This window comes from Saimiri boliviensis, chromosome X, assembly GCF_048565385.1.
Source record: "Saimiri boliviensis isolate mSaiBol1 chromosome X, mSaiBol1.pri, whole genome shotgun sequence".
Taxonomy (NCBI): domain Eukaryota; kingdom Metazoa; phylum Chordata; class Mammalia; order Primates; family Cebidae; genus Saimiri; species Saimiri boliviensis.
The window spans coordinates 24444171-24464309 of NC_133470.1; the positions used below are offsets into that span (position 1 = coordinate 24444171).

At 38.0% G+C, this 20139-nt stretch overlaps 1 protein-coding gene across 1 annotated transcript; it reads right to left on the minus strand.

Annotated features, from left to right (window-relative positions):
• Window positions 1-11783: 11783 nt before the first annotated feature.
• Window positions 11784-14084, minus strand: PPP4R3C (protein phosphatase 4 regulatory subunit 3C). Its single transcript, XM_003924078.4, has one exon. It carries the CDS (start codon window positions 14082-14084, stop codon window positions 11784-11786), a length of 2301 nt encoding a protein of 766 aa, XP_003924127.1.
• Window positions 14085-20139: the final 6055 nt, after the last annotated feature.

The following is a 20139-nucleotide window of genomic DNA, read 5'->3' on the forward strand; positions in this document are numbered from 1 at the left end:
GATAATCACTCTGTGATTCTCCCCTGTGCACATTAATAAATTTGTTTGCCATTTTTCTTATTACTCTATGTTTTGTCTGAGGAAACCTCAGACGGTGAAGGGCAAGTTTTCCCTTGTTACCTACAGAGTCAAATACTGGGACACTCTGTCCCCCAAATTGCAAGGAACACATTTCAAAATCTCCAGCTAATTTTCTCAAAGCACCTCTCACTAGACTAGCAATGAAAAGCACCACTGTCCCGTTCAAGAGGTATGTGTAACCAAGAGGTAAGAGGAACTAATGCAAACATCTGCAAACAAATTCTTCCTTTGCCTAACTTCATTTTTTGTTTTTTGTTTTTTTTGAGACAGAGTCATGCTATGTCTCCCAGGCTGGAGTGCGGTGGCACATTCTCGGCTCATGCAGCCTTCACCTCCCAGGTTAGTGATTCTTCTGCCTCAGTCTCCTGAGTAGCTGGGATTACAGGAGCATGCCACTATGCCCAGCTAATTTTTTGTGGAGGGAGAGTTTCGCCATGTTGGCCAGCCTGGTATCAAACTCCTGACCTCATTTGATCCACCCGCCTCAGCCTCCCAAAGTGCTGAGATTACAGGTGTAAGTCACAGCACCTGGTCACTTAATTTTGATTTAAATCTCATTTATAGTCTCAGGTGTAGGCTCAGGTTCACATAAATTTTCTTCGTAACTTTTCTTTTTTTCAGATACAGTGTCTTGCTCTGTCACCCAGACTGAAGTACAGAGGCACAATCATGGCTTACTGCAGTCTCTCAACTTCTTGGGCCTAAGTGATCCTTCCAACTCAGCCTCTGGAGTATGGAGTAGCTAGGACTGCAGGTGCTTCCCACGGTGTTCAGCTCATTTAATTTTGTGTGTGTGTGTGTGTGTGTGTGTGTGTGTGTGTGTGTGTGGTTTTTTTTTGCACAGACAGGGTCTTGGTATATTTCCCAGGGTGGTCTTGAACTCTTGGCCTCAACTGATCCTTCTACTTCAGCCTTCCATCCTTCCACAGGGTTGGGATTACAGAAGTGAGCCACTGTGCCTGCACATATAACTCATTCATATGATATGCAGAAATGGACTGTTGCTTTAGCAAATATTACTGTTACCAGAAGGAGGTCCCAATTCACACCCCAAGAGAGGGTTGTTGGACCTCATGCAAGAAAGAATTTGTGGTGAGTCCATACAGTAAAAGGAAAGCAAATTTATTAGGAAAGTAAAGGAATAAAGAATGGCTACTCCATAGGGAGAGTAGCGGCATGGGCTGCTTGACTGAGTATACTTAGTTATTTCTTGATTATGTGCTAAATAAGGGGTGGATTATTCATGAGTTTTTCAGGAAATGGGTGGGCAATTCCTGGAACTGAGGTTTTCTCCCCTTCTTAGACCATGGCAACTTCCTGACGTTGCCATGGCATTTGTAAAATTTCATGGCTCTGATGGTCTCGTGGGAGTGTCTTTCAGCATGCATTATAATTTGCGTATCATGAGCACTGAGGACCACCCGAGGTCATTTTTGTTGCCATCTTGTTTTTGGTGTGTTTTGGCTGGCTTCTTTTCCACATCCTGTTTTATCAGCAAAGTCTTTGTGACCTGCATCTTATGCTGAACTTATATTTCATCTGGGACTAAGAATGCCTAACCTCCTGGAAATTCAGCCCAGTGGGTCTCAGCCTTATTTTAACCAGCCCCTATTCAAGATGGAGTTGCTCTGGTTCAAACACCTCTGATGTTATTATGTTTTGTTTTCCTTTTTAACTTTTTTTGTAGAGGCGAGGTCACCTGGTGTTGCTCAGGCTGATCTTGAACTCCTGGCTGCAAGTGATCCTCCCACCACCACCTCCCAAAGTTCTGTGACTATAGGTGTGAGCCACTGCACACTGCCATGTAACTTGTTTATATGATATGCATAAATGGACTGGTGCCTCACTTTAGCAAATATTTTTATATTTTGTTTTCCAATAGTGGAACTTCAGCTGAAACTGAGGATAAAGGATGCTACATATTTGTATACTATACTGTAATGTGTAATTCTAGTTACCAGCTGATGGACACTTGAGTTGCTTCCAGATTTTGCTACTCTAAATAACACTGCAATAAACATCAAGGTACATTTGTCTCTTCAAAATTTTTAAATACGTTAGTAGGAAAAAATCCAAGAAGATAATATATGAATCAAAGGTTAAGTATTTATTTCTACGGATATTTAGAAATTGCAGTAAAATAGTATAAAAGTACCCAACTTTTATTCCATCACCATATTTCATCAAGATTTTAAATCTTTACCCATAAGTGCAGAATAACATCTCATTATTTTAATTTGTATTTTTAATTGTTATATCACGTATTAGTTTACTGTGGATACTGTTGCAAATCACCACAAACTGGGTGACATTAAACAACAGCAAAAAATTCTTTTGGCATTTCTGGAGACCAGAATTCCAATAGTCAGTATCACGGGGTGGAAATCAAACTGTTACAATGTCAGAGGCCCCAGGGAACAATCTGTTTCTTGCCTCTTTCAGCTTCTTGTGGCTGCTGGCAGTCCTTGGCTGTGGCCTCAACATTTCAGGCTTCAAGGCTAGAATTTCAAATCTCTGTTTGCTCCCTCTTCACATTGTCTTCTCCCTTGAGTGTGTATCAAATCTACCTCTGACTTCATCTTATAAGGATACAAGTGATTTCATTTAGGGCCCATTCACATAATCCAGGATAATATTCTCTTCTCAAGATTCTTAATTTAGTCACACCTGCAAAGACTTTGCCATTTCAGGAAACATTCACAGGCCTCAGGGATTAGGACATAGATATGTTTTTTTTTTTAGGGAATATATTTTTCAGCCTGTCACAGAGGCAAACTGCTTTGCTAAGAATTGGAAATTGCATTTCCTATTAGAAATTTAGAATACTTCTCAAGGAAGATAAGAGAGAATGGATAAGACGAAAAGTAAATATCTACTAATATAGCAATATTATGAATTTTCTATGGGTACATTTATATAAATCCATGGAACACCGAAGTCATGTACATCAAAGTAATCAAGGATGGATGCTGACCAAAATGTAGGGATGATAGATCTTAGATTTCAGGAATGCTAAATGGAGACTTTAATCTTATTAGTACGTATTTTATAAGAAGGTTATATTTATATCTTAAATATCGTTTTATAATTTCCAAAGAGAGACAGGAAGAAAAAAAGCAAAGAAAAATGTGCCAATTCTTTTACATGTGAGATGAATACTTTACAATAATAAATATAGAAGTTACTATAAATCATTGTTTGCAATCTAATTTCAGGTTACCAATATGGGGTTATATCTCTGTATAGCCTGATATGATATTGTATGTGAGAAATAAAAATGAAACTGCACTGGTTGTTAAGTATAAAAAGGAAACTGTTACAATGTCAGATTAACTAAGTAGACAATATTAATCAACCTCCCAGTGTTATTTTAACATTCTGTAATTTTGCCTACATTCTTATTCGTAGCATTAGCATTGTTTTCTAGATAAGTACACTGAGACTCAGGTTATATGAATGATCTAAAGCCTAATAGGCAGAAAATCCTTCAATTAAGACCCAAATTTAGCCATTCCAAATCCATGACCCATACACTTTTCCTCTATGTATAAAATATTAGTGAAGATATATAAAATCATTATGCATTATTCAATTATTAAAAATGTATTTATCAAAGGGAAGCTGATGTATTTTCTAAACTCTATCATAGTGTGATTTTTCGCATAATATGAAATCTATTATACATTTAAACATCATAATATTTACTATCAATAGAAATTATACAAAATTTAATTACATTTAAAGAGTAATCCTCAAAACCGAGAAAAAATATGGATAGCTTTTCACAGGATATGTTATTTTAGGCATGAAATAAATCTGCAATTCTTTATATTTCACAATCTTTGGAAATACACCAAAATACTATATGTTCTCCACTGTCAAATGTGATAAATCAAAGCAGTCTTTGGATTTTGTAGAGTATCTTTGAAAATGTGTATGGCAGAAACATTTCAATATTATTGAATAGCTTAACAGGCTCCTCAGCCCATTCATATGTCTTTCTTTTCTAGACAGTTGCCTTAGTAACTGCCCAACAGAAGTAGTTTTCTGCAGTTTTCTCTAAATAGTACCCACATAATTGCTGAATTTAGTCATTGCAGTAGGGCAGGAAATAATGTATCTCAAATTTGGTTTGTTTCTGATTCCAACAGTTTGGAGACCAAAACCCTTCCATTAAAAACAGCTGATATGGGCCGGGTGCAGTGGCTCACACCTGTAATTCCAGCACTTTGGGAGGCTGAGGCATGTGGATCACTTGGGGTCAGGAGTTTGAGACCAATCTGGCCAACATGGTGAAACCCCGTCTCTACTAAAAATACAAAAATTAGCTGGGCATGGTGGTGCACACCTGTAATCCCAGCTACTCAGGAGGCTGAAGCAGGAGAATTGCTCGAATGCAGGTGGAGGTTGCAGTGAGCAGAGATCATGCCACTGCACTACAGCCTGGGTGACAGAGCAAAACTATGTTTTTGTTTTTTTTTTTTTAAAAAAAAAAAAGGTAAAAAGCTGATATGGTTTGGCTGTGTCCCCACCCAAATCTAATCTTCAATTGTAGTTCCCATAATCCCTACATGTCATGGGAGGAATGCAGTGGAGGTAATTGAATCTTGTGGGCGGTTACCTCCATGCCGTTCTTGTGATAGTGAGTGAGTTCTCACAAGATTTGATGTTTTTATAAGAGGCTTTTCCTCCTTTGCTCAGCACTTCTTCTTCCTGCAGCCATGTGAAGTAGGATGTGTTTACTTCCCCTTCTGCCATGATTGTAAATTTCCTGAGGCCTGCCCTGCCCTGCAGAATTGTGAATCAATTAAACCTCTTTCCTTTATAAATTACCCAGTCTTGGGCAGTTCTTTGCAGCAGCATGAGAATGAACTAATGCAACAGCTAAACATGTCAGATATATTAAAACAGCAATCTTATGCAATACTGTAGAGCAGGCGTCCCCAAACTACGGCCCGGCCGTGAGCCACATGCGGCCCCCTGAGGCCATTTATCCGGCCCCCTGCCGCACTTCAGGAAGGGGCACCTCTTTCATTGGTGGTTAGTGAGAGGAGCACAGTATGTGGCAGCCCTCCAACGGTCTGAGGGACAGTGAACTGGCCCCCTGTGTAAAAGGTTTGGGGACACCTTCTGTAGAGGAATGATTAACATAAAATATTTTTCTTTATTATCCAAGAGTAGGATAGACTTATTGATTAAATTAAGTCTGTGTAAGATGAAGTGTTACAATTTAAAGGTAACTAACTACTAGATTAGAATCAGAAGAATAACTTAACTTCCAAAGCAATAAAGAGGGAAAGGAAAGCAAACAGTCAATTCAACAGAAACTTAGAGAGGAACATGAATTGATGCATGTCTAGTGGCTAAGACACCCACTCATGCAAGATATTTAATTTTAAGTTTTATAAAATTGGACATAATTTTTATTTCACACCAGCATTCTTCAATGGGACTGAAACTTAGTCTCAATCCATTAAGTAAGCCCCTATTCCCAATATTTTTCTAAAATTAACAACTAAACTCTAGCATGAGGGATATATGAGGAGAAATGGTGTTATGTGCTTCCATTGTTACTATTGAAGTATCATATAAATATATACACATATAAAGTACTTACCACAATGCTTGGGATGTAATGAAAGTTAGCTATTTTACCTATCTTGACTTCAGGGGCTTAAATGTCACCAGCTACCTCTTAGTGGTATACTGAAAAGAGTTTGCAGAGTACTCTTTCTGTGAAGGGAAATTCAAGCAGTGTTATCTCAACATGACCTTTGGATGCATAGGTAAAGCAGAAAGAGGGACAGTTAGTTACTCTTTATGTGCTTAGATTGTCCATAGACCTTATATTGATTTCATATGGCTACCTTATTATTAATAAATACATATGGTAGGTGCATATAATGGTTAAAACTTTTAAGTACTTTCACTATATATTTTGAGACACAATACATGCTGGGGAAAATCTCAGTCTATGGAGTCAGACAACTTTGTATCTGAATAGTCCCACTAGCAGTAGTTATGTAATTCTGGGCACACACTTCTGTGTGCCTCTCTTTGTCAACGTTTTCTGGGAAACAGTCATCATATGAGGATTTAGCATACAAGGACCTTGTTAGGGAAGATACCTGTGAGAGGCAACAGGGAGCAAGCTAGAGGAGTCTGAGAGAGTCATCAGGTCAGCATGCATTCTGACTCCAAGTGAAGAAGAAGGAATGAAGCTATGATGGAAACACCCTAGATCACTGTGTAGTCTAAAAGAGTTCAGGAAGGCCTTCAGAAAGCCCTTAAACTAACATCTTCAGTGAGAGGAGCCCTTCAACTCCCAGAGATGTGCCTGCTCTAGTACCCCTGCCATGCTAAGCACTGGATGGGAGCGGCCCCTAGGAAGCATGATTTGCGAGGAAATAGGGCAATGATTTCAGAGCACAGTGCTTGGGGTCCTTAGTCAACTATACTCCCTCTCTACAAGGCACATCTCATGGCCACCATATTTACCTTACAAGTTTATTATGAAATTAGTAATAATGTAGGAAAATCACCTAGGTCAATGTGCTTGACATACGATGCATGCTCAATAAAGAATAGCTATTGTCATATCTCATTTGTGAACACTTTATCTTAATCATTCTGTGGTACTCATAAAATACATACTCTTATCTTCTTCCTATCAGGTGTTTTTATTAGTTTGCTAGGGCTGCCATAACAAACTATCACACACTGGTAGCTTAAACAGAAATTTATTTTCTCACCATTCTGAAGGATGGAAGTCCAAAATCAAGGTGTCATCAGAGTTGCTTTCTTCTCCTTGGCTCGTTGATGGCCACCTCCTCCCTGTGTCTTCGTATGCCCTTTCCCTTCTATGTGTCTATGTCCTAATCTCTTCTTCTTCTAAGTAATCAGTTATGTTGGACTAGGACCACACATATGACCTAATTTTATCTCAATTACCAGTTTAAATGCTCGATCTCCATATACAGTCACATTCTGAGGTATAAGGGGGTAAAGCCTTCAACAAATGAATTTTAGCAGGATACAATTTAACCATAACAGTGTTATTTGCCATACTTCACAAATAAGAAGGCTGAGAATCACAGGTGTCAAATAATACGTCTCAGTCACCTTTTAATGAAAGGGAGGATCCGGATCTCTATACTCTTAAGCAAGACCAATTTTCTCTTATTAAAAGTGCATTATGAACCTGGTCTTTGTGTGTACTTGGCCCTTGCAAGTAAAGCGAAAAGAGAGAAGTTGACTCAGGCTAGTTAGTGGAAGTGGACCCAACAGCCACATAATAAGGGAAGCCCTTAAATAGAGCTTTACACATTTTTAATTAGTGTTTCACAATCGAGGGTGATTTTTGCCCACTCAGGAAATATTTAACATCTTCTAGATACATTTTCGGTTGTCACAACTGAGCCTGTGCTGCTAGCATCTGGTGAATAGAGGTCATAGATGTCTCTAAATATCCTACAATGCATAGGACAGTCCCCACAATTAGTTATCTAGGACAAAATATCAATACTGGTAAATTTAAGAAACCCTACATCAGAGTACGACAACTTGCTCATTGAATGTGGCTATCCCCAGAAAGTGGTCACCTTCTTTTAGCCATCTACTGGCTAGAGTTTGGGACTGAAGGGGTGGGAAATTATATAGACTTATTTTGAAAATTTGGAATTCTGTCCTGACCATTCCTGGACATGAGCACATTTCTTTCCCCAGTTATTAGTATACCTATAGGGAGCAACCTGGCAAAAATGGGACCTAAGAGATTCAAACCTAATTTCAGTTACCTTTCATAAAAATGTCCTTGTCCCTCTTGCACCTGATCCTTCTAGATGAAAGGTTTGGGTGAGTGTAAGATATGACTGAAAAAAAAAAATCAAAGTTATAGTTACCAGAATGGTAGATTCGGGTATTGTGGAGATAGAGAAAGAGCAACAACCTAGCACCTAAGGTTGTACAGAAAAAGGAAGGGCATTAATGATCTTTGTCTTTCAGGACTGCCTCAGGAGCCTTCCTCCCCAAGGAAAACATTCTGGTGCAGCTTTCCCAAACAGTTGCAAGGACCTTCAATTTAACTGACTGCTGGGCTGGCCACTTGCAGCCAGATAAGTCTAACCACCTTTCCCCTTTAGCTTATAGAGAGGTCTGTCAGAAACAACAGGAGATGATCCCAGCTCCTGCACACATACACATGTACACATGCGTGCCTCTTGATGTCAACCTCACCTTCGTTCTCAATCCTTCCTTGGAACAGACTAATGTCATGCCCCCAAGCTGAGCATGGACAAAGAAGCATATTGGGTTGACTGCACTTTAGCAAATCTCCCAAACAAGGACTAGGCTGAGTTATTTTAACTGAACTGAGAACCTTAAGGTTTGCTTGCTAGCATTCTCACCTTACTTTCCTAATTGATGTAGGTAACACTCAAGATGGGGCGACCCTACCAATTGTAAACACTTCCAAGGGCACCATTTATACTCTCAGACTGTACTTCTTGGGTGAGAGCCAGGCATTAATATGGCTCTTTCCTAAAAACACTGTGATTTGTTCTTTAAGGGTGATAAACTTTCAGCATTTTAGACATTCCAACACCTTAAAGGGCTTAACTCTGAGGAAACAACATCCATATCAGGTTCCTCAGCTTTGTTATTTCGTTTGCTTTAGGGAAAGGACATTTGGTCTGTTATGTAGGGATACATTCTAGTTGCCTGCTCTGCTTACTGGGGTGAAGCATGGAAGGAATAAGGCTTAGTGGCTCTTGTCACTTTTACAAATCTCCAGTTCCCTCCCCACTTCTGCTCCTACTCTTCTAATTTCAATTTCACTCTTCACTCCTGTCATCTAGCACCCATTCCTTGCTTAACATGCTAGACATCACTCTACCCAAGTGTCTTCATTGCTATATGAGAGTTTATTTTTCTTTCTACTTTGTTTTTATTTTAGTTGTGTCTCAGCAGGACACAATATACACACATAGAATTATCCTCCAACCAGGGCTGAATTCTTTAATTTTTAATTTGTTATGTTGCTGTCAATTTGATCCAGAATATAAGATTATTAATTTATGAGCATAACTTGTGATATAAATGGTTATAGCTGGCTTTATCGCTCATCTTCTTAGAAATAATTACACTACTGCTCCTGCTGGTAATGATTTTTAAAAGCTATTTCTTGAGTGCTAAACAGGTTCCAGAAAATTTACATGTAGCTTCTAATTTTTAAAACGAGATGGAGAAACTGTGGCTCGAGGAGAAAATAAGTAAATTGCCTAAGGTCACGGAACTGGTAACCATCAGGGCCTGCATTATCATCAAGGGCTGTATGAATATGAGGCTTTTGCTTTATCTTTTATATCACTCTCTCCCTTTTTGTTGTTTAGAAAGTCACTAAGCCAAAATTGCCAGAAGTCATGTGTTCAAAGCATGTGTTCAAACCTTGAAGAGTCCAGGGCACCTCTTCAAAAATGCTCACCTGGATTTTATGGTAAATACAGGGCCATTTCAAAATGTTTCTTCTTTTTGTATCATCAATAACCTACTTAAAGTTCCTTTGGAAGTTACTTCTAGAAAACTTAAGATGAAATAAACTTAAGAATCTTGACATGTTATCTTCTCACTCACCATGGCTAGAGAGACTGAACATTTTGGTTAATTTTTTACTCACTGAGTAGGCAGTAAGGATTGCTCTTCTGTTTTGTTGCCCTCTTAAATATTCCCTTAATAGCAGGTTATGCCATCTAATGGCCAATTTGCTTTTTCACCATTTTGCTTGCAACGCTGGTTTCCCTAACATTAGGTAGCTAAGACTAGAAAAGGGCTCATAGAGGTTACACAGCTCAATAGAATGTCTGTCCTTTTCTCATTTTTTTCTTCTTCTTTCTTTAAAAACATTTTATTTTTATATCCCATTTATATTGATGTCCTCCTTCATCTTCCCTTATAAACTCACTGGGAAAAAGACAGCAAAAAATGCAAATATTCTTTTATTTCCCTACAGTGTTAATTTTTAAAATGGCAGATTAAAACTAGCTGATAGGAGAAGAATAAAGAGAAATAACATCAAAATAGACATTTTTCTGAGGTGGGAGGATCACTTAAGGCCAGGAATTTTTTTTTTTTTTTTTTTTTTTTTGAGACGGAGTTTCACTCTTGTTACCCAGGCTGGAGTGCAATGGCGCGATCTCAGCTCACCGCAACCTCCGCCTCCCGGGTTCAGGCAATTCTCCTGCCTCAGCCTCCTGAGTAGCTGGGATTACAGGCACGTGCCACCATGCCCAGCTAATTTTTTGTATCTTTAGTAGAGACGGGGTTTCACCTTGTTGACCAGGATGGTCTCGATCTCTTGACCTCATGATCCACCCGCCTCAGCCTCCCAAAGTGCTGGGATTACAGGCTTGAGCCACTGCGCCCGGCAAGGCCAGGAATTTGAGGACCAGCTGGGCAACATATTGAGACCCCATCTATAGAAAAAATTCAAACTACCTAGGTACATTCTAGGAAGTAGAAAGCACTCTGTTCTACTCACTCCGAAGATCGTAGCGAAAATTTTGCAAATACTACTGGACCGATGCTTGCCATCTCTTACCTAAAATAGTTATATTAGGCTGGGCATGGTGGTTCATGCCTGTAATCCAAGTACTTTGGGATGCTGAGGTGGGGGGAATCACTTGAGGTCAGGAGTTCGAAACCAGCCTGGCCAACATGGCAAAACCCAGTATCCACAAAAAATACAAAAATCAGCTGGGCATAGTGGTGTATGCCTGTAGTCCCAGCTATGTGGGAAGCTGAGGCAGGAGGATTGCTTGAACCCAGAGGGCAGAGGTTCACTGCACTCCAGCGTCGATGACAGAATGAGACTCCATCTAAAAAAAAAGTTACACTAACAACTGTATAGACACCAGAAGAATGCCATTGACCACAGAGGCAAAGTTTGGACTAATACAGCTACAAGCCAATGAACTCCAAGATGCCAACCCACAGAAGCTAGGAAACGACAAGGAAGGATGCTATCCAGTGTCTCAGAGGGGTTATGGCTTTGCTGACACCTTGATTTTGGACTTCCAGTTTCCAGAACTGTGAGAGAATATATTTCTATTGGTTTAATAAAAACAAATAACTCCACATTGTAAATTCAGCTGCTTTTTTAATTAATGAAAGTTGATTCTGAAAGCTACATCCTTCCAATTACTTATAAGCTGAAATTTTGTTACATCTTTACAGAAATGTCTGAACAGACTTTTTTTTTTACAGTTAACTTTGCTTTTCATATAAACAAAATTTTGTGTTAAAAAGGTAACTGAAGGAAAGAACACCATGGCTAGAACCATTATACAAGTAATGTTGTAGGCTTTTCAACTGAACTGTTACTACTGTTTCTAATATACCTCTAGAACAAAATTACATTACTATTATTTTATCAACCTGGTTCTTCCCCACTCCAAACTAAGACTTTCCTCCCCAGAGATGGTTTCCAAATCATGCCCCAAATTAAGACTTTCTTGCTTAAGTTCACCCTGGTGCTCATTACTATTTTTCTAAAAATTATGAGAAATTTTGTTTTTACAGAATTAAACCTTCTTAACTCATCATATTTGTAATTTATCATTATAAGTTCACATGTAAAAGTTGGTGGAATCAGTCTTTTTAGCTCATTGATGTTTATAGAACTATGTTCAGGGTCCCCTATACAGATTTTAGGAGCTAAGATGAGGTTTCTTCTGGGGGGATGTTTCATCTTCTTCATCTTCTTCTTTTTCTTTTTCATCAACTGGATGATCCACTGAACAAACCACACTGTTATCATCTGGGCTACTTGTTCCAATAGCAGCACAAGCAGAATAAGATGAAGAGAATCTGAAGTCACCAGAAGATGTTCTTTTAGTCTCCATAAATTCATCATCATCTTCCAGTGGTGGCATATCTGCTTCTTCTGCACCTTCTGTAAAACATATTTCTTCTTTCACCTCCATTTCTTCTTTGGTGCCTCTGCAAACTACTATATTTTGCAGTACAGAATGTAAATTCTTTCGTATTTCAGTTTGTATGTATCTCTCTTGTTCATAGTTAATCTTCAATCCTTCGAATGTTTGAACATATCTAATTGATTCAAGTGTGTTATAAAACTTTTCAACTATATGTGAAACAAGAGACTTGATATTTTCGACTCTTATGTATTCAAATAGCTCAAGAATAGCTGAATTCAACATATTGTACCGAGTGCCATTATCTAGAAGAGCATTTACAACTGGCCCAAAAAGATTTCCCTTGATGATGTAACAAATATAAACTTCATCTTTAAGGCCAATCATCCTTCTCATAAAGCGAAGAGCACACAAAATCAGGTGAGTATGCTTTGATTTCATCAAGATCAAGGCTTTTCTTAGCAAGTCTTTGGTCAAGATGTAGTTTCTCATGTAGTATTTGTGATGTTCTACACAAAATGTAAGTAGTTCTAATATCAAAGCAAGCAGCTGTGCTGTTTGATTATTATTAGGGCAATTTTTGATTTTCTCATATCCAAATATATCATCCTCCTCACAGTTGTGTGTTGAGGTGGCAGCTAAAAGTGGTGCTACAAATCTATTCATGCAACGTTTGTAGAAGAGATGTAGAAATTCACTTCTTTCAGTTTTCTCAGGTGTTGACAGCATGTTGCTTGGATCAAGTAGAGTACAGAGAATTGTCATCAAATGAACAGCACCTCCTAACTCAGGATCAGTATCACAGATCATTTGTTTAATTATTACATTAATGAAAAGGTCACTATCACTGCACAGGTGGGCTTCTGAAATTATAAATTCTCGGATCTTGGATGGACTGTACTCCACTAGATAAGCACATATATCTGCAGCAGCTGACCTTACTTGCAAATCATCCCTGATCATTATGATTTTAAGAACAGGAAGAATTCCCAACTGTGTCAGCGTTTCTAATAGTTCATCCTTGATTTCAGGCTGTAATGCCTGAGAAAATGAACACAATTCCTTGAAAAAAAATAGCAATTCACACCGTCTATTTTCATGTATAGTCTCATCCCTTAACTGTGCAAAAGCTTCAAACAAAAATTGGTGATCTTTCTGCAGCGTGCTGACTATCTGAGCCTTATTGGAGAAAATAAATGTTTCAAGTGTAGAAAGAAGACTCTCTTCAAACATATTTGGCACAGGCAAAAGAATATCATAAATGTACTGTACTATGTATGTCTGATGTATTTTTTGCTTAAGTTCAGAGTTAGTCATTGGTATTACTTCCTTGAACTTTGCATTGTGGGTCAAGTAGTCCCTATGCCTTTTTGGCTGATCCAAATCAGGATCATACTCAAGGCATCCCACCACATCCATGATATACTCATCAGAAAACATTATGTCTAACAGACATGCTTTGTTGAGGAGTAAGATTCCCTTAATAATTTCATACAAACAGTATAAACCTTCAGTATTCTCTAGGTTTTCACAAGTGTGAAACAGTTGCAGTAGTTTTGGTATATAAGCCTCATTTTTCAACATCAGAGCCAGCCTTTCTCTACGGATAGGTGACGAGTGAACTGAGGTAACTATGTTAGCAATTTGATCAAGTGTATCGAGTTCACAGTCAGGCAGCGTAATCACGTAACTAACTTCTGACATTTCATCAAATTCTTCTTCTGATTCATCTGAAATGTCCTGTGTGATTAGGACACACGGATCTTTACCTTGAACTTGGCAAATTTCTTCCCAAATATCCTGGCAGCCGGCTGGGTCCTGGAAATTCAGCACCATACCACGTTTCTCAGCTTCATACCAAACAATTAGTGTCTCTTGATGTTTCCGATAGGGTCTGTCTGGCAGTATCTGTGACCGCAGGACGACGGACCCATCTGAATCCGACCGAACAAGCAGCGACATGCCCTGGAACTGCTCGTCGTAAGTGGATGAGATGTGACCGGTGCCTAGAGCGATCCATTGCTGGTTTTCGTTCAGGAGATGGACGTTTACTTTGTACCGCAAGTCTGCCATGGCGTCCTCTGGCCTCGCCAAGTCACGTCCGGTCTCGGCTAGGCTACTTCCAGTACAACACGGAAGCTGCTGCAACGACGGTGGCCGAGAGGGCACCCGTAATAGAAGATGGCAAATCAGTAATGCTTACAGGGGCGGGGCCAAGGCTCCAGAGAGGCCGGAAGGCAGTGGGGTTTCCTTTGGTTCGGTCTGGAGGCCCTGTTACCTCTCACTTTCCCTCACCTTGAGCACACTGAATCTTCTTCTCGTCATTGCCCCCCAACTCCCCATCCCCTACTGCCTCTTAAAAAGTGAGTGTCAGGTGGGGTGTCGTGCACTCACACCTGTAATCCCAGCACTTTGTGAGGCTTGAGGCGAGTGGATCACATGAGGTCAGGAGTTCGAGACCAGCCTGGCCAACATGGTGAAACCCTGTCTCTACTAAAAATACAAAAATTAGCTGGGCATGGTAGTGGGCGCCTGTAATCCCAGCTACTCGGGAGGCTTAGGCAGGAGAATGGCTTGAATCCAGGAGGCAGAGGATGCAATGAGCCAAGATCCAGCCTGGGGCAACAAGAGCAAAACTGTCTCAAAACAACAACAACAAAAAGCGAGTTTCTTGGACTGTTTTCCATTGTCTAGAAAAGCGTCATTCTGGCAGAAAGCTTGTGATTTCCCTAGAATTCTGCCCCAAAAGAATGTGCTTATTTAACAAGTGCTATACTTAGCTTACAAATGGAAGCTTAGGAAGCAGAATATGATTTTTCTACAAAGGGTTATGTTCTCTGAAACATTTTCACTCATCAGGTATTTGGGAATGGAGACTTAGGAACTTTGATAAAAGAAACTTTAATCACTTGTATCCTGACAAAGTTCACATTTCACATTCTATGTCAAGAAAAAACTGGTCCAAAAAATAAGCAGGAGCACATGACCTATAGACCATTAGCAAGAATCAGAGAAATGGGATTCAGTCTTCCCAATAAGACTTGGCATAAATCTATATCATTCACTTAGATATCCTTTGGGAACATTGTTTTAAGAAGGAGTTGGTTAACTCCTTTGGTCTGTTTAGCTCAGCCTAAAACTCTTACCTTCTAGCACAATGGGGAAAACATTTCCCCAAATTTTCCCACTCCATAAGGACACTCCTCATTCGTAGGTAAGGACTGGGCCAAAGGAAACTGTGAGTTGAAATTAGCCAAGAGTGAGTACTGACCATCACAGATAAATTATTTTATTTCTTTTCTTAATAATGATAATAATAACCACAACAACTAATAATAATCGATTACTTATTATTATGAAGAAAGGTAGTAACATAAATGATCAAATCTAATAATACCTTTATGCTTATTATGTTCAAGACACTGACAAGAACGTTAGAGCGACTTTCTTACTTAGTTTACATAATGACCCAGTGATATAGGAGTATTAGCAATCTTTTTAGGATGAGGAAATAAATTGGAGATGTTAAATAAACTGCCAAAGGTCATACACTAATAAGTTGAGGAACTCTGTGTTCAACATGTCTTTCTGCTTCCAAAACTGGTTTTCTCAGCCATTGAACTATGCTATCCCCTTCTTTTCTTGGCCTTCATTACACTTTATTTCACATTTCTTCCATCTATATAATTTGTAATCAACATAAAATTATCAAGTCAAGATGAAAGTCACGCACTTCCTCCTTTAGATTCACATCTGTGTATAGCCAACTGAAAAATAGAAGCTTGTATATGGCAACTCTGTTAAATATAATTTTAATAGTAGCCAAGTTGATTTTTGATGTAGCAGCAAGTTTTGCAGTTTTCTTTTAAAATATATTTTTCCAAAACATTAACCCTGTTATTGCAAGGGAAAGCTAAGAATTGGGGCACATCAAGCACATTTGGACTTGAAAATCCTGTTTGTAGCAATCACTTCATTTTACATTGCATTGAAGATGTGTGACAATTCTCAAGTGGAAAAGAAAAACTTGCACACACCTCTTCTACAGTGTGGCCTACAGTAGATTGCAGTTCAAGAATATTACTTATGACAGTACAGCTGAGGCACTTGGGGAATTGAATACAAAATGACAATTATTTCATGGGAACATTTAAATCAATGCCAGGAGACTGCTGGTTTAGAAGCATTTAAAAATTATAAATAATATTTAAACATAAAAATTAATAAATGACATTTATATAAGAACGATATATGTACTAAACAAACGTTCTTTCAACATGACAGAATGTGCAAATACACAATAATAATACTGACATGTTTGCTAATGGTCTAATTTTTTTCTATGCTGTGTTTATATTGAAGTCTCTATCAGAATCAATTATAATGCTGTCAGTCCCTTGAATATGGCTTCAAGTTCCATCCTCTGAGAGGCATTCAGCACAAATCTCTGTTCTCACAATTTTGTCACTAAGAGTTTCCCTTAGGCCAACTAAGATTCCTTTATCTTAATTAGGTTAACAAAAGTCTCTACAATCTGAAAGTCTCATATTCACGTTTCTTAGTGCTATTTCTGCAGTAGTTTCTTTCAGTTCCTGTCTTTATTTGGTTTGATAAATAGAGCAATGTCCTTTTTTCTTCATCAGTTAACATTATTATTTTGTTATTTTTATAGTTGTTTTATAGGGAGCAAAGTAATAAGACTGAAAAAATACCATATTCTAGGAGCTGTGTAAATCCTTTTAATGTATATTATGTACTTTTTCATTTAGTCCTCATAAAAAGTGACCTAAGAAAGATATTATTACTATCTTACTAGAGAGGAAAAAACATAAAACTCCAAAACTGAGTCAAACATTTGGTACAAACCCCTGTAGTAAGTGATGATGCTAGAGCTTGAAACCAGTCGTTTTAGAGTTCCAACTCTGCACTTTGCTCTTCCCAATATGCAGTGCTCTCTCTTAGACTATATAACTTTTTATAGTAGATGTTTACAACAATGTAGTTTTTGTTCCACCTATGACTGTTATTTGGTGTTTCTTCATTTTATTATGTGAAGAAAAATATTTGAGGCCAGTTCAAAATAAAAATGAGTAGATTGAGTCCTAAGATTAAGAATTCCTCTTTTGTTTTGCATGCTTGCCCCTCTCACATTTCCTCCCTATGAATGTAGGGTAGTAAGATTTAGTTCGTCATGACTCTGTTCTAAAACTACTTTTACACAAGCCTCTTGTAATTCATCCATATCTTAGGACCACTAGAGTTTAAATGTTATATTTCCAGTTATTTAGAAAACAATAAAGGGATGAGTCACACATTTCTGAATTTTAGGTACAGCAAAATCATACAAAATATTTATACAGTTATGAGCCATATAAAGACATTTAGGTCTACAATGGACTGCATATATAATATTGGTCCCATAAGATTATAGTTGAACTTAAAAATTCCTGTCACCTAGCTGTCATAACATTGTAGCCCAATGCATTACCTTATCTATGTTTAGATACAGAAATATTTACCATTGTGTTGTAACTGCCTATCGTCTTCAGTACAGTGACATGGTGTGCAGATGTGTAGCCTAGGAGCAAAAAGCTATATCATATAGCCTAGGTGTGTAGGAGGCTATACCATCTAGGTTTATGTAAATACACTCTATGGCATTCACACAATGAGAAAATTGCCTAAAGATGCATTTCTAAGAACATATCCCTGTCATTAAGCGACACATGACTGTATATAAAACATTTTGATGTCTAAATATTCTATCTATAAAAGGGGAGAACATTTCACAGTGGAAAAGCAAAGTGAGTTTTGATTTTATTAAATGGCATTCAAATATGATGATTCAAATGTATCTCACCTATACTTTTCAACTTCAAAATAATTAGTATAAAGCATACCTACGTGTTTACTACAACTTTTCTAGCTAACTTATGCTGCAGAATGTTGCCTTTTATGGCATATCTTATGGGAATATCTGAAAAACAAGGCAAGTAGAGTCAGCTCCATCTTTCCTGTGGCTCAGGTTAAAAATATAGTCATTCTTGACTTTTCCCTTTCTCTTACTCCCCACATTCAGTCTTCTAATATATATTATCTGTCTGACTTTCAAAATGTGTTCCGAATCCCTCTACTTCTCATTATATTTGTTATCATTATTACTGCCAGTGTCAAAGCCACCATCATCTCTAATTTGCAAATTATTAATAGTCTCTTCTCTTGGTTTCCGCCTTTTCCCTATACTAGTGGATTTTGAATGCAATAGCCAGAAATAATTCATTTAAAATATAAGTCACATTCTCCCACTTCTTTGCTAAAAATTAATGTTTCTACCTTAGAATAAAAGCCAACATACTAACTATCGTCTATCCATCGCAATAAGATCTGCCCCCCTTGATCTACTTGAGCTCTTCACCTAGTAGTCTCTTTCTTCCTTATCTGCCCCAGCCACACTAGCCACCATCCTGTGTCTGAAGTACATTGGGCACACTTGCCTCAGGACCTTTGTATCTGTACTTCTTTCCACCTGGAAAACTCTATTTCCCAATATCTATGTAACTAACATCCTCATTTTCTTAAAAAATTATTCAAATGTTCTTGTTTTTCTAGTGACATCTTCCTTAACGACCTCTTTAAAATGGCAAGGGCCTTCCATTCCAACTCACCTATCATTTTTCTTCACTGTATATTTTCTCCATAGCACTTAGCATCATGTGATCATTTTGAACTTCATTTATTCTGTTTTCTGAAACCAGACTATCAACTGCATGAAGGCTATGATTTTCTTATTTTGCACACTGCTGTGTCCCTAGCATCTATCACAGGCATAGTGCATGTAGTTTCTCAACAATTATTTGAAGTATAAATGCATGAATAAATAAACATTATTTATAGGATAATTTCCAATAATCCATTTATTTATTCCACAAATAGTCATTGAGAAACCCCTATGGCCAGGCCATATACCAGGCACTGGGGATGAAACATTGAATTTGAACTTTATGTTCAGTACTCTTATGGAATAGCTAGACGGTCTTATCAGGAGAGATTTTTAATTTACAAAATACATTTTTGTCATTTCTTCTGATACCTAAATTCCATCTTTTTTGATAGTTTTCTTTTTATTGATGGTGACCAAGGAAACAATATTTTGCTTTTCTAGACTTTTAGTTGCATGTTTTCCTCTGTTCTGTCAAATATTCCTTCCCCAACACTGAGTGAAATCTCAGGTAGAAACTTCAGCTTTTCCATCTACTCTCAAGTGTTGAAAGAACCCTTATTTTCTAGCATTAAAATGTTCAACCCATTTCAAGCTTCTGTTTGACCAAATCAAGTTCATGGACAAGACCAGAATCAAGAGATGGAAAAATATGTTCCACCTAGACAGGGAAATCATAGCAAAGTTATATAACAAAGTGTGTGGGTAGATGGAAGAGTGAAGAATTGGGAACAATGATGTATTCTTTCATAAGCCTGGACAAGTACAACCAAGAACTTCCCTGGGCAACAAGAGATGTATGATTACCCTACACAGAGCATTAGAATGTGCAGACACTTAAAATCTTCATTTATTCAGGTGAAAAACATCATCCTGTTAGGTGTGCATTGCAGCAGTACTAGCTATTGTTTTCCCAGTGTCTCAGAGGTAAGAATCACTTAAGTATTTTCTTGGATCCATAGGCAGTTTCTGTTAGCACTAGTACATTCTCAGTACTAGTTGTGTGCATGGCTTCCTTGGAAGATCCAAAATCTATTGCTCACACCTCATGAATTAAGGAGAGAAAGAAAAAGGGGGAAATGTTCTTTTAACCTCATGTAAATTTCAGGTGCTGTCAGTGCCATGTTCTCTCTTTTTTCTTCTGTTCAAATAGTTACTTCTAGACTCATCTCCAGTTTTGTTTTAAATTCTGTAATTCATAAATCTTTTCTTCTCTATTTGAATAGACTATGTTACTTCCTTTCCTACCTTGAGCATCAAGAATAACATTAGCTCTCTGCTTACTAATTACCCTACAGCCATGTTGTATAAGTACTAGCAAGGAGCATGATTTGGAGTTAAAAATACTCAGGTTTTGCCTAAAGATAGAATCATCTTCATTTCTTCAGTATAGTGTAAGTTATATTTATG